General features: G+C 43.6%; 1 protein-coding gene across 1 annotated transcript in view; it reads right to left on the reverse strand.

The window, feature by feature from the left end:
- Nucleotides 1-2,023: 2,023 nt before the first annotated feature.
- Nucleotides 2,024-14,997, reverse strand: part of PAMR1 (peptidase domain containing associated with muscle regeneration 1) — an 81,121-nt gene continuing 68,147 nt past the window's right edge. The window contains exons 7-11 of the mRNA XM_084776943.1: nt 11,288-11,500; nt 9,523-9,589; nt 6,263-6,495; nt 4,742-5,034; nt 2,024-3,079 (exon numbers count right to left, since the gene is read on the reverse strand). Coding sequence (XP_084633069.1) covers nt 2,543-3,079; nt 4,742-5,034; nt 6,263-6,495; nt 9,523-9,589; nt 11,288-11,500 — 1,343 coding nt within the window. The 3' untranslated portion in view covers nt 2,024-2,542. The remainder of the gene's footprint in view (nt 3,080-4,741; nt 5,035-6,262; nt 6,496-9,522; nt 9,590-11,287; nt 11,501-14,997) is intronic.

The following is a 14,997-nucleotide window of genomic DNA, read 5'->3' on the forward strand; positions in this document are numbered from 1 at the left end:
AAGGATTGAGGCAGCCAGAGGATCAAGGACACCACAAGACCTACAGAGCAAACTAACCTGGTCACATGGGTTCTCACAGAGACTTAACCACCAACTAAAAAGCATGCATAGGCTGAACCTAGACCCTCTACATATATGTAGCAGATGTGCAGCTTGGTCATCCTGTGGGTCCCCTAACAATGGAAGTAGGGGCTGTCTCTGGCTCTGTTGCCTGCCTTTAGATCATTTTCCCCTTGCTGGGATGCATTGTCTGGCCTCAGTGGGCTAGGATGTGCTATGTCCTGCTGTGACTTGAGTTGCCAGGGAGGGTTGGTACCCTTGGGGGCCTCCCCTTCTTTGAGAAAGAGACAGGGAATGGGGTGGAATTGGAAGGAGAGGAGGGCAGCTGGGGTCAGGCTGGAAAGTAATGAAAGAAAGAAAGGAAAAAGGAAAGAAAGAAAGAAGGAAAGAAAGAAAGAAGGAAAAGAAAGAAAGAAAAAATTGTGTTGAGAAAATTAGTCAATCCCTAGGAGAGAATGTGCTGGAAAGATTATAGAAGGTATTTATCAGATAGAATTTGCTTTCTTCTCCATTCTAGTGCAAAGCAAAAGGGGTCTTCCAAGGACACTCACATTGTAAGAAACCTTGAAGCCGTGGGATCTTGGCAGATCAAATCTGGTATGTAAGTAAACACGTGATTCTAATTCAACTACTTTGGAAGCACAGATGTTTGGAGATCAGTATAGAATGGTACCTGCCACCAGGCCTGATGATTTGGGTTAGAGCCCTGGCCTTATACTAGGCCTGGACTATAGAATCTGGGAGACACTTGGAATCAGCTGCTCTGCACTAAATTGTCCTGTTGCCATCATCTAAAAGAAATCATTGAAGACAAGAAAGATTCTCCTTGCTCATGGTCTCAGACGTCCCACCTCATCATGGTGGAAAGGCCATGGAGGAAGAGGGCAGTTTGCATCATGGCATCGAGTTCGCAGAGGGAAAATGCCTGTGTGGCTGGCTTTCTTCTTCTCCCCTTTATTCCACCTGAGCTCATGGGCCGGAACATGGGAAGCTTCCCACACTTAGGGTAAGTCTTCTCTTTTTTGGTTTGTTTGTTTGTTCGTTTTGTTTATTATAATTTATTTATATTACATCTTGATTGTAATCTCCTCACTCTTGTCATCCTGTTCCCTCCCTTTTCCGCCCTATTCCCCTCCCCTAGACCTCTGACCTGTGGGGTCCTCCTCTCTCACAGCCTATCAGGTCTCCTTTGGATAGCCTGCTCCCTTCCTCTGTGTTCCCACAGGGCGTCTCTGCCAAGAGGCAGTGATCAAATCACTGGCACCAGAGTTCCTGTCAGAGGCAATCTCTCTCTCTCCCCTCCACTTCTCCATGTACAGCTACATCTGAACAGGGGGCCTAGATTCTTTGCTTGCAATATCCTTGGTTGGAGCATCAGTTTGTCCAGGCAACCCTGGATCCAGATCTGCCAGCCTTGATAGTCTCCTTGTGGAGCTTCTCATACACACACACACACACACACACACACACACACACACACACACACACACACACTCCTACTCCCCACCCCTCTACCCACCCCCATCCTTCTATTCCCCATCTCTTCCATACAACTCACATTCCACGCTGATTCTTTTGTGTGTGCAAGTGTATGTATATGTGTTCTTTTGAGATAGGCTCTCTCTTTGGCCTGGAACTCATCAAGTCTTCTCTTCTTAGTTGGTCCTTCCTGAAACAGCCTTACAGACACCTAGAGCTGTGCTTTACGGATCTTCGGACCTCTGCACCTCTCAGTCCAGCTGAGATTGCGGTCTGGAAGAACCAGCACACTGCTCATACTTTCTGTTCTATGTCTTATCTGACTTGCCTGGCCCTCCAACAACTGGCATAGAAAAGACAGCATTTGACAGTAACATTAGAAACTTATACCCCTTCACTGTCTGTTAAAGGACCCTCACCAAATTATTGGCCCAAGTCCATGTAACTTATAAAAAAAAACAGCATGCAAAAATGGGAGCAGCACTTTTGTTTTGTAGGTCAGAGGTCAGACCTTGTTTTATTGAAATGTGTACAGAAGATTGGAAAGAAAGAGGATCAGAAAATCTTGTGACAATGTACATAGAAGCACGTGCTACATCCAAGCTCCTTTGCCCTGGGCTATCATGCAAGCTAATCTTTGGAAATTTGACTGAAGCCTGGTGCAACCCAGACCTCCCCAAGTCAATCTTTTCAACCAAAATTGACTATGACATTCACAGCACCTTGAGGTGGAGAAGGTCCGGGAGGCTCTATTCTATCCACATGGTCCTTCTTTGAAGAAATTCAGTTCTTGCAGGACCTGGCATCTTTTAGATGGCTTCCAAGCAGCCAGGAAGACCAGTTCCCTGCCAGAAAGTAAACTCTACTCACCCTCTAGTGAGGTATATATCCCTGAAACCTTTCAGTAGCCAAGGTCACGGACAAACTCACACTTCAGGTCCATATTGTGCATCATATAAACCGATGGACTCTAGGAAACCGTCTCGGTGGCCTTGCAGCTGGTTCATTTCATGTTTCTCTCAATCCAGTCTTTGAAAGGCAACACCTTTGTGAAGGCTGTAGATAGGCCATTGCTACATGTCTTGTCATAGCTCCAGCTGACCAGCCCTACCAGATGCCAACGCGGCTCAGGGGATGCTCGTCCAGGGAAGGACAAAGCAGCGATGCCCCCTGTCTCTGCAGTGCAGATGTCAGAAGGGGTGCTGGGGTCCTGGCTGGCACAGAACATGTTGTCAGTGACACTAACTGGAATGCCATGGTCTTCATGTTGTTCCTCACAGAGCAATGAGTCTACCACCCTGACCATTCCGGAATGCAGTGTGTCATTCTTAAAGCCAGGGCTCCGCACGTCTGCCAGGATGTTCCAGCCAGCCACAGTGATGTGAGACTCCTGAAAAGAGGTGCTCAGGTCCCGAGTGGTAGCCAAGCAGATGGGCTGGACACGGGTGCTGATACGGGCCTTGTCTAAGAGCTTCAGAACGGCGATGTCGGTGTCAAGAAGGATAGGATCATAGTTGGGATGCAGAATGATAGCAGAAATCTACAAACACAAGGAAAATGCACAAGTGGTGAACAGCCCGCTCCTGTGTTGGCAAGAAGAGGCCAGTTAGGGGGTCAAATGATTGAGAGAAGCTGTCTAAGTGACAGCTACAAGTATTTGAAGATACTTTTCTCAAGGAATCACAGAAAGTGATTGTTGTCTTTTTCAGAGTCATCAACTGAAATGCCTATTGGGGCCTGGAAGGTGGTGTTAAATCCGTGGTGCCTACAAGTAAGGCCGCAGAGGTGGGTGTTCATGTCCCGTCTAAAGTGGGCAGATGAGATTTGTTCCAAACGATCACTGATGTATAGAGATGTGACAAGCACTGTGATTTTACCAGAGAATGGACTCCAAGTCTTTCTCTGAAACACCTCAGTTGTTTAATGTCCACTCAACTGACTAAGAACATGTACATGCAGCATCCATGCACAAAACCTATACATTACCAGTTTACAATCTGTGGCCCACTGTAAGCATTTCATGTACTTTCAAGCAGGTAAGACAGAATCCTGTTTCCCAACAGTAGTCTCTAAGACTTTGTCCATAAGAACATTCTCAGAATACTCTATAAGACTTTTCCACATGGTATTTCCTAAGTATTTCATGTCTTGCTAGTCAATGTTTTTGACAGAAGCTTCTAAAAACCCATATTCCTATCTTTCAACTTTAAAGTGTATAGTTCTATACTAGACCCTATTTCCCCAGGAGTTTCTTTATGAAATACTATCTGTAACATTCTGGTCTGCCCCTTCCATTAGACTAGAGAAAATGGACATGTCTTATTCTTATATTTTTCCATGAATTACATGTTGTGGGGGCTCAACAATGGATAGATAGATGAAGGAACTGATGTACAGATAGAAAGATGTGTAAGAAAAATGTACAGGTGGAAAAACAATAGGGTAGGATGTCTAGATGAGCAGATGGATAAATGGAAGGAAGGTACAGAACAAGAGAGAAGTATGTGTAATTAGGAATATCTTGGATAAAACCTATGTCCTCCAGGCCTACTTGTGATAATTCCCAAATCCAAATATGATAGATAATTACTTTTTTTTTTATTTAAGAAACACACATCCATCCATCTTTATCTGGGTAGTTTGGGCACAGTAACAAGTCACAGCATCCCTATAAGAAATAATTTCAAACAAAGATCCATTAAACAAATAGCTTTGAGCTGGGTGTGGCGGCCCACACCTTTAATCCCAACACTCCAGGAGGCAGAGGACAAGTTTGAGGCCAGCCTGGTTTATAAAGTGAGTTTAGGACAGCCAAGGCTATACAGAGAAATGCTGTCTTGAAAAAAAAAATAGCTTCATTAATGTACAGTGTACTATAACTTATAGTATATGTGACTAGATAAAGTAGATGTATATTTTACTGTGAGATGAATGACTTTTGAGGACTACAGTAATAATTGATACTTAGCTCTACCATATTTTCAAAACAAGCAAAGGTGTGGAGGACAACTGCATGTCTTGCTAACTGTCCTTATCAGTTTGTCAGGGTGAAATTTTGAGCCCCCTGTTATAACCTAGGCTTTGGGATGGATATTGACATGCTAAAGTAATGGGGCTAACACAGGCCCTGTTTTCTGTTTTCCTGTGCTCATAGCTGGTTAAGTCAAAGCTCCAGATTCAAAAAAAAAAAGCCCTCTCTCACCCGTAAATTCTGGATGGTCTTCTCATCCCGATCATCATCCCTATAGAATTTTCCCAAGACAACCTTGAGGTCTGCGGTTTTGATGATGTTGACTTTCCCCAGGTCAGTGACACAATGGGCAGCCACAACCACAGTTCGCTCATTCACCAGGGCTCCACTGCAGACCAAGAACCATGCACCTTTGTGCAGCCCACCATCATGTACACCACTGGTCCTCCGGTAGATGGCTGCCTGCCATGGCCAGCGGGTCCCATGGGTCTTTGGAGAAGCAACGCTCTCGATTTTTCCACAGACTATGGAGAAAACATCACTTTAATGGGATCAACTCAGACCATTCATATTGGAAAGCAAATAGGTCAAGACAATACAAATCTAATCGGGAAGACCCAATGGAAGTGACAACCACTAAGTAAAACAGCTTGGGTTTTCTCTTTCTCTTTATTTCATTTAATGTATGTGCTATATTTGTATATATGTGCTCATGTATGTGCATATGTGTGCTAGCAAACAGACACATGTGTGCATATATGTGTGAAGGTCGGTAGTGAATGTCAGGTATTAATACTTTTCTCGATTTCTCTCCGCATTATTCATTGAGGCAGGGTCTCTCGTTGAACCTGGAGTTCATCAATTTGGCCCAACGGGCTAGCTAGCCAACCTTAGCCAGCCTTCTGTCTCTGTCACTCAGAGCTGGGATCACAGACACATATCACTGTGGCCAGCCAGACTCATGTCCCTCATGCTTGCATAGCAAGTATGTACTGCCAACTTATCTCTTTAGCGCCCCTCCCTTTGGTATTAGTCAGCTATCTTACATGTAGTTGGCTATGAAGTTTAGAGCTAATAATGGAGGGTCTGTAGTTCATTGAAACAATAGGACTTCGGAAAACCTGTCTAGCCCTTTAGAACCTTGGTTTCTTTGTCTAGAAAATGTACAAGGAAATAACGGTGACTTTAGGGGCTTTTTGAGAGGCCTGAATGGGATGATGTAACATCCAAAATCCCATGGCTGTCTCCATAAGCAAGACCGCAACAGACTTGGCCCTACTATTCTCTTTTTACAAAGAGGATGAGGAAGATAGGTGAGAATGTGCAACCTCCTAATCCAGAATGTCCACATAGTATCTCACAGCATCTACTATCATCTCATTATTCAATTAATGTCAGTTGATTAATACTATTGGATATGCAAGGTCAACAATGGGGCCGTGATAAGGTTGTCAAGATAACACAGGCAGAGGTCCTCTCACAGCTTTGGCTTTAATCTATCCCCACTTGGTATCTAATTACTGGTCTTTTCCTTTTCTAGATATGATGAATCATCAACAGAAACTATTCCTCTAAGATTTAATGAGTCTCACTGTGGAATTCCCGAGGTCACTAGACTAGGGAAAGCAATGGAAGGCCATCCCTTTGTTCAAGTAAACTTTCCATAAAAGCCTTCAGCAATAGTAACAGCCTTTTCACAAATGGCCATGGAGAAGGAAAGAGGCTCAAACTCAGAGGCGAGCCTTGACTCACTGGGGATGCAGGACGGAGCCCGACCACTCCACTTCCCAGTCCTCAGGCAGGTCCGCCTGCTGCTTCCCAGTCGGCGGTAGAAGGGTGAGATGCACTCATACTGCAGCTGCGTGTGCAGATGTTGGTATCCAGGGGGCAGGTCTCCAAACGGAAGGGCTGGCTTCTTGGTAGAGGCATCCCGCAGCTTCTGCTTGCTGAAGGCTGTGGAATAAAGCTGGTGTAATGGTGTCTCCCTGGATCGTGGCACACGGGACCAGAGAAAGAACAAGAGCAAGACTTTAGCATCCAACTCCAATGCTGATTTGGTTATAGGAGAGAAAAATACCCCATTTCCCATTCTCTGTCCATGCCATTTTCTCCCTGTCTTTTTCTACCCATTTTCTCTTTCTCATTCCTCTTGTTTCTTCTTCCTCTCTTTCCCTCTCTCATTCTCTCTCCTTTTGCTCCTGAATAGATTCTCTTATGTCACTCAATGTTGTATTCCTTCGCTCTGGGAATGCCTCCAAGTACGTAGGGTTTTAACCAAACAGAAAATAAAGTCTGACATAATATTGTTATCCAAATGCATGCTTTATGTAGACACCCATGGGGTGGGAGAAAGAGAGGAGAGAGACACACACACACACACACAAATTTAATTGCAAAACTAAACAGGAAAAGGGGTTAATTTGAATGAGAGAAAGCCAGGCACATTCTTTTCTCTAAACATTATCATAATGGGGCAATATCAGGAATTGACTTGAACTAAACTGTGTTGATACAGTAGCTTGATTTGGCAATTAGAAAGTGTAATTAGCTTACCTCAGAGACTAGAACTTTCTCTCAGGCAACACTGCTTGGGAGAAATACAAAAAACCTGCATGTAAATGTGAAAGGGGCATTAAATGAGCCTTGAGGTTGAGGCCCCTAGAAACACCCTTTGGGGTCTCGTGATTGTTTTACACGGGTGCATAGTGACTGTCAGTCGGCAGACAGAGATTCCCTCAGGAACTGATGTCTTCATCTTTGTGTTATAATGAACAAACGGGGAAATGAGGCCCAGAGAGGTACTTGGGGGAAAGGGGTACTTTGGGGCGCAGTAAAGGAAGACAACACCCAAGATAGCATTTAACAGTCACCATTTCTACCCTACTGTCTCTATGATATCAATTTGATGTTTAAGATGGAATCTATTTCTTGTATCTCTATGGTGTTTGGTTCAGGAAACATGCTATAGTGGCTTCATTCAACAAATATTCATGCTATACTTTTAGGCAACTCTGGGAGCATCTGCAGCATGTGTGGTGTGTTTTCCTTTTGGACACTGAAGCTACTATTTGTTTTGTTTTGGGGAGCTGCAGGACATAAGAATACCCCCACTTCAGCAGCTTGTCTTCCATGAAGATACTTAAACTAGATTTTAGGCTTGCTTTCTCAACTACAGGAGTCACCCAGCACCTTGCTACTTAATCTCCCACTAAAACTGCTGCAATAGTAGGGAGCCCTATTGTCTCTTTGTGTAGCTCAGGATTCCTATACAGGCAGGGAAAACTGCAGAGGTGTCTCCCTGGGAGCCAGAGGATTGCATTTATTAGCAGAGAGTCTACCCCAGGGAAGCCACAAAGATCAGAGATGAGGCAGAGTCTGCATTCTCTTGCCATTGTTCCCAAGGGAGCGCCTTGCCTGGAGAAAGGCAAATATGGATGAGAGCCTGAGCAGTGGCCAGACATGGATGGTGATTTTCACTGAGGAACAATTCAAGTCAGTTCTGCTTTAGAAGGACATCTTGTTTGGGACTTGGAGGAAGCCATTTAAACTTCTCTGAACCTCAGTTTCCACATAAGCAAGGAAAGGCTAATCCAGCCGCAAATAATAATAAAAATGCCCGGGTTCAAAGGTTATTCATTGATTTATCTATGTAAAATGACAAGAGCAGCAGCTGGCACACAGCTGGCACTGTCATCTGTTATTGTGGTTTTAATCCTTACAGTAATCTTCAGGGACCGTTATTAACTACCCCCGTTTTTCAGAAAAGAAAATGAAGGCCCATTTAACTTCAGGAAATTGCTTAAACATAACCAGGATTAGAGAGAGGCATAAGCAGGTTTTGAACCCCTGGCTGTCAATAGAATTTACTTATTCAAGAGCTATGTATTGAATGGCTTCTATGTGGCAGGCATGGTTTCATGCAGGAAAAGTTCAGCATGACCAAAGCAAGCAATGTTCCTTTACTTGTAAGTTGTGCACTTGACGTGGCAGGGGAGAAGGAGAGAGAGGAAGAGAGGGAGAGTGGGAAGAGGGGAGAAAAAGGGGAGAGGAGACAGAAGGATGCCAAAATGAAATCAGAATCATGGTGAAGGCTGGAGAACAGCAGGTAATGGAAGCAAGCCTATGTGGCATCAGGGTACATGTGATGTTGTTGGTTTTATTTAAAATGACAATAAGGGGCTGGGGATGTAGTAATATTTATCTAGCATGTATTAGGCTCTGGATTCATTCCCCAATATCATAAAAATAGCATTTAAATAATCATAAAAGAACAGTCAGAGACAATTGTTCTGCTAGGTGCAAAAGAACTGAAGCAGAGACTAAGCCTCGGTGAGATCCAGAAGCAGCCGTTCCCAGACTGAATGAGCCATAAGGTTAATGTTTCTGAAACAGAATTATGCTTGGACTGGTAGAAGAATACCAAAGAGACCTGTGCAACTGCAATAGAAAGCGTGAGGAAGAGGATGTAGGAAGAGAGCAGAAATGGCCTCCTTTCTTGCTGCCAGCTGGGCCTCATCTGTATTTCCAGGAGGAACATGGGGTGTGTGCAAGAGTTCATGTCTCTCTTATTGGTCATTTATCTCTAGCTCCTGGGCTCCGCCAGTCTGCCTCATCTGGTTGGTCACCATCAAAACCATCTTCCTAAACCCCAGCTGGCTGCAGGACTTAGTAGGGTTGCCAGCTCCTAGAAGCTGCTATAATAAAGAAGCAGTCACTTTAGGAAGATGCAAGTATTAAAATCCAGCTCCTCAAAGATCATCAGGAAAGCCTTGCTTCTTCTCACCAGCCATCTGCTTTCCCACGATCCAATAAAACTTGTACTTCTTCCAATAGTAGCTACCTCTTGGCCAAAAGCAGCTGGCTAATGAGCCTCCATCTAACAAACCCCATTCTTTCATGACCAGTTAGCACTAAATGTCCCTAAGAAATGCCAGGCTGTCTTTGGCCAAATGCAAGTGGAGAAAGGAAACAGCCATTAGCCTTGAAAGCGGAGTTCAGGTGCTTGGTCTCACCTTGACTGAACCTGCACCGGAAGGACTCTCCTCCTCACCAGGTCTGAGATCTTTGGTTCCCGGCAGGCTATAAACAGATAAACCATGATGCATGATCCTTCTCCATCCTCACTGTTCACATCACTCCATCTAGAGTAACACCTGACTCCCACCCTTCCAGATGCCGTGCACTCACTCCCCCATTCTCAGAGCCTGCACGGGTTGGAAAAGCTTCAATAGTGCAGTTAGCAAGGTGTCGTCTGCTTTTCATCTGACCTGAGAGCTGCCTCTGTAGAACTCAGTGGTCCCCTCTGAAAAGAAGCGCTCTGCGGAGGTGATGTGGGATGGTGGCAGTTAATAGATTAAGGCCATCTGTTCATGGGAATGGTGTTAGCAAACTAGATCATAGTGGAATAAAACTCAAAGTGAAGGCTCCAAAATATAGCTCACAGAGGGAATTAGGAGGTCCTTGTTTAAAACCAGAGCACAGTGCCAATTATAAATAAGTCGTTGGTAACTGACCGCTCCTTGTCCTGTGTCTGCAATGAAGGTCCCTAGCAGTCACCAGAGGACAACTCAGAGCCCAGTTTCAATTCACTGAAATCTTTCTTTCTTTCTTTTTTCTTCCAGGGAAAACGAATCCTTCCCATCTCACTTTCCCAATCTAGCAGCCAACATTTGTCTAATTAGCAACTTAGAGTACTTTGGTTGTATTAATTTGTAAGAGAAAAGTTGACAAAAAGAAATCCTCCTAGGACATATGCAACACCGTTCCCATACTTAATGAAATAAAACATCAGGCTTTGTGTTGGGGCGATGAAAGTCGCTTCTGGCAAAAGTCTAAAGTGATTTTATCCCTTTCACACTTATCCCTCTTTTCTCTTTCATTCCTTTCCCTGTGATTCAGGTTGTTGACAAACACCCAGGAGAGAGAGAGAGAGAGAGAGAGAGAGAGAGAGAGAGAGAGAGAGAGAGAGAGAGAGAGAAGAGAGAGAAGAGAGAGAGAGTTGGAGACAACGGTCCTGACAATCTGGGATATGATCACACATTTCCTCTCTCTGAAGAAGGTGTCAGCCCTAAGCAAATAAGGTATAAAGTCAGGGGGAGGCTGCATCTCCGCTGGAGGGCTGAAGTCCTGCTACACAATAGTCAAGGGTCTTCTGCTTCCAGCCTAAATTTTAAATGTTCCTTCCTAGATGGCTTGCCTTGAGCTTAGCATAAGACAGACGCTTCCACTTCCACCTACGCCCCCACTTTCTTCTCCTCTCTTTAGTCTGAAATATCACCCCAGCTCCTCCTAGCATCCTTACATTCCCTCCTGCTTGCCAGCAACCCTGCCTCCCTCACACCATCACCTCTACTTCAGGAATACTCATCTCTCATGGTTCTCACAACTGCCCTTTAGATGGTTGAATATCTGCCATCTTTGTTTTTAGCCATCTCCAGCTGTAGCCTTTTCTCATACAGGTGGCCAGCTACATGTGCTTATTATTAGGGACAGGACAAAATCAGCCTTGCAAAGGCTTACAAATCCTGTCCTTGGAATTGTGTATCTAAAACTCAGCCTTGTGGTTTTTTGCAAACTGTTCCGCTCCGTCACTTTAGGTGTGAGGTCTTCTTGGAACCAGGGGTGCAAGGGTGGGAGGTGGGGGGAAGCAACGGTTTTAAAGGATTGTCTCTAACCTAAGAAAACATTCCAGGGACTTAAAAAGCAGGCACAGGAGCTGCCAAAGAGTTATAACAACTCCATGCACATCCACAGAACCCAGCAACATCCATGAGTTACCTTTTATGCAGGTGGGCTGCTTTCCCGACCACTCTCCGTTCTGCTGGCAGGTTCTTCTCTCATTGCCACTCAGAACGTATGAGCCATTACAGAAGAATGACACGATAGTGCCAACTTTTACATGGTGCCCATTGAGAAGCCCAGGACCGCCTGTGATTTTCTTGTACCCATTGACTGGGCCCCCAAGATCTGAGCAGTTTCTTTCTTCAAGGACTAGAAATGGAATGGAATGAGAAAGGAAAAAAAAAAAAAAAAAAGAAGCACTGAAAGTCTGAGTCATCCGATTTTAGAATAGATTCTTTTCATATTTCATTGAATTAAAAATACAGTGACAGGGAGCCTGCTAACAGCCATGCTCAGGAGAGTCTCCCAAAGGAACTTCATTACGGGGAAGCACGTCCTAGGCATGTCTTCCAGTTGTTTCATGACTTACTCTTAAATTGAGAAATCATTTATTAGAAATATAAATACGTTTGACACTAAATAATAAGTTTGGCCCTCGATGACCTCCTTCAATTCTTTCTCAAACTGCAGGAGCTGGGCAAGCCTGGACAATGTAAACATGGCACCTAGATGTCTCAATTAGTATATGGTGGTTATTATTTTTTGGTGGTGCTGATTTATGTTTCATTTCCTAGCACTTGGGCCACTAACCCAGACTCTTCCTGTTTCCTTCTTAGGTTCTGTACTCAGAAAGTAGAATTGGCTTGAAACAAACGTGCATATCTAAAATGGATTTAGACTTTAGATTTCATTTCCAGGAAGAAAACAGTGTGCTGAAACTTTTAGATAAAAAACAAACAAATGAAAACAAAGCAAAACATAAAACCTAGGATTGTGGGGGTGGTCCTGGAGAGATGGCTCAGTAATTGAGAACACTGGCTGCTCTTCCAGGGGACTGAGGTTCCCAGCCTCCACATAGTAGCTCACAACTGTCCATAACCCCAGTTCCAGGAGGATTGTCCTTCAGGCACCAGGCATGTAAGTGGCTCACAGACACAGATTCAGCCAAAACACACATACACACAAAATAAAATCAAAGAAAATAGCACTACATAGTTGTAGATCTAGCAAAATCCCCTGATCACCAAACGGAGATCTGCACACTTAGCATTCACTACAAGAAATCTCTACTTTTTCCTTCCTGTCGGCTAGAGACTTAAAGTTGAAATGGCAGCAGCTATTCTGAGCATTTCAGGTACAGCCTGGAAATAGTCTATTGGATAAGTATAATAATTGTCTGAAACAGATTATTACACAGTGACGAATATGACCAACCTAGGGAAAAACAGAGAGACTCCTGAAGAATCCAACCTTTAATTATTGAATTTGGGGCCAAAAGTTCTATCAGCTTTCCTTGTTTCTTTTTAAAAATACTTATGTGTATGAGCATTTTGCTTGCATGTGTGTGTGTGTGTGTGTGTGTGTGTGTGTGTGTGTGTGTGTGTGTGTGTGTGTGTATTGCCTGGGTGCCCAGTGCCCACAGAGGTCAGAAGAATGAGATCAAATCCCTTGAACTAGATTGTTGTGAGCCACCACATGGGTGCTGGGTTCTCTGCAAGAGAAACAAGTGAGCCTTCTCTCCAGCATTTACCCATGATTTATTTTCTGTCATTTCTACCAAGGCATAGAGCCATTCCTCTTGAACAGTTCCCAAGTAATGCAATTGTACAGTCAACAGGGCCTGTTTCCTATAGCCTTCCCAATCACCTTCACAGCAACTTAGTTGCTTGCCCTCAGGCAAGAAGAGAATTTCCATTCAAACAATACCTCTAAAAACATTCCAATTTTTCAAAAAAAAAAATATTGATTATACATGCTACTTGAGAAGGTTGTTAGAACTAGCCAAATAAGTGGCTTGACTTTATCTGAAGACAGTCCATGAGCCATATGGCAATAGATCAACCATAATCTGTGTGTCTTGGGGTTATGTAACATAAGCAACTCCTCTTGTGAGTGAATCCTAAGCTCCTATTTTAAGTGTAAGAAAAGAGACCTCACTGAGCAAGCTGTTCAAAAAGACTGAAATGGCATAATAGGGAAATGGAGTTTTGGCACCTCAAGTGGACTCAGAAAACCTCAGTGCTATGTTTTCAAGGAGTGACTCTGGTGTGGGAAAAACAGGGAGAGGAAGCAGCGAGTGCTGATGCCTCCGTCCAGTACAGATGCATTCAGTTCTGACCACACAGCTGAAAGGCCACTGTTGGGACCTGGAGACGCTAATAAAGCATAGTGTATCTCAAGGAATAATTAGTCATAACAAAGAAGTTGGGAGGTTTTAAGTCAAGTTCCTGGCCTTTAAAGTGATACAGGACTGAGATGCTTGGATCTGTGTTCCCATATAGCAATAATCAACTGGCATTGGTAAGTAATGCTTTGCCTGCATTGGGGAGAGTTATTTACTTGGTCATGCCCCCTACTAGACTGCCTAGCTCCAACTTTTACTTAAGTCTGTGGCCAACTGGTCAATGTAAAGGCTGAAGTTTATGTTATGCAAGTGTTGTTCTTCATCCATGTTGACTTTTGTTCATGGCCAAGAGAGAAGGATGGTATTTAAGGCTGATTCTAAAACAGTGAGAACTAAAGAAATAAACTATAGCCACATAAACCTTAGCAGAAGGTTTTTTTTTTTAAAAAAAAAAAAAGTCCTTTCTGATGATTGTCTGGAGAGGTAAAACAGAAATCTGGGTTTTTCTTTCCTTGGAAGGAGGCACTTTCATAGTATGATAGACTCCAATTTGTCATGGGCAAGGACCTCAGGATGTACACATCTGCTACAATTACTGTGGGTTTGAACACCGTGAACTTCTTTTTTTAATGTTATAAAGAGTTTATTAAATGAACATGGGGGGAGAAAGAAAGGGGTAAAGGGTAACCCCAGAAAAAGAGAAGAGAGACAGAGAAAGTAGGAAAGAGATAGAGAAGTAGAGAGATAGAGAAGTAGAGAGAGTAAAAAGAGAGAGAGATATAAAAGAGGTAGAGAGATCTAGAGAGGGGTAGAGAGAGAGCCATGCGGAGGGTCTGTTCTTTTATATGGCCCTGGGCAGGGCCACGCCCCCGTGGCAGGTAAGCAGAACACTGTGAACTTCTTAAACCTTTGGGGAAAATAAAGACTTAGAACATTCAAGTCATTCACTTCTCCCACTGGCAAAACTTTAAAATAAGAATGAAAGGGAATCTAATTTGGAATATATCACCACCTCTACCCAAGATGTGAGGATATGACTGCATTCCCACAATTCTTCAGTTTGTACATTTTACCACATGAGATTAGTCAATTTTGCATTATATGTACACTTTTCATATAGAATGTCCTACTTCTGAGCTAAGAAAAGTCACAGTTAAATCAACAGAATAACAGAAACTTGGTGAGACATTAGGATGGAGAATTATGAGAACAGTTAGTAGTATTAAACTATTGTGTATATAACGTCACCAGGATAGAGCCAAGTGGAAATTTTAAGTGAAGATACGATGGAATAATCAATAGACTGAGTACTTGTGTCTCCCTCAAAAACCTTGTGTGAAAATCCTAACCACTGTCAATAGTGCAGCCATCAAGGTAGAGCATTTGGGAAACAGTTAGATGATGAAAACAGATCACATGAATGACATTCCTGCCCCTATAAAATGGAATCCAGAGCCTTCTCTCCCCTGCCGTCCTTTATGTAAGGAGACAGCAAGACCGCAACCACCTATGAACTACAAAG

Source organism: Acomys minous (assembly GCF_964271855.1).
Source record: "Acomys minous genome assembly, chromosome: 3".
NCBI lineage: Eukaryota > Metazoa > Chordata > Mammalia > Rodentia > Muridae > Acomys > Acomys minous.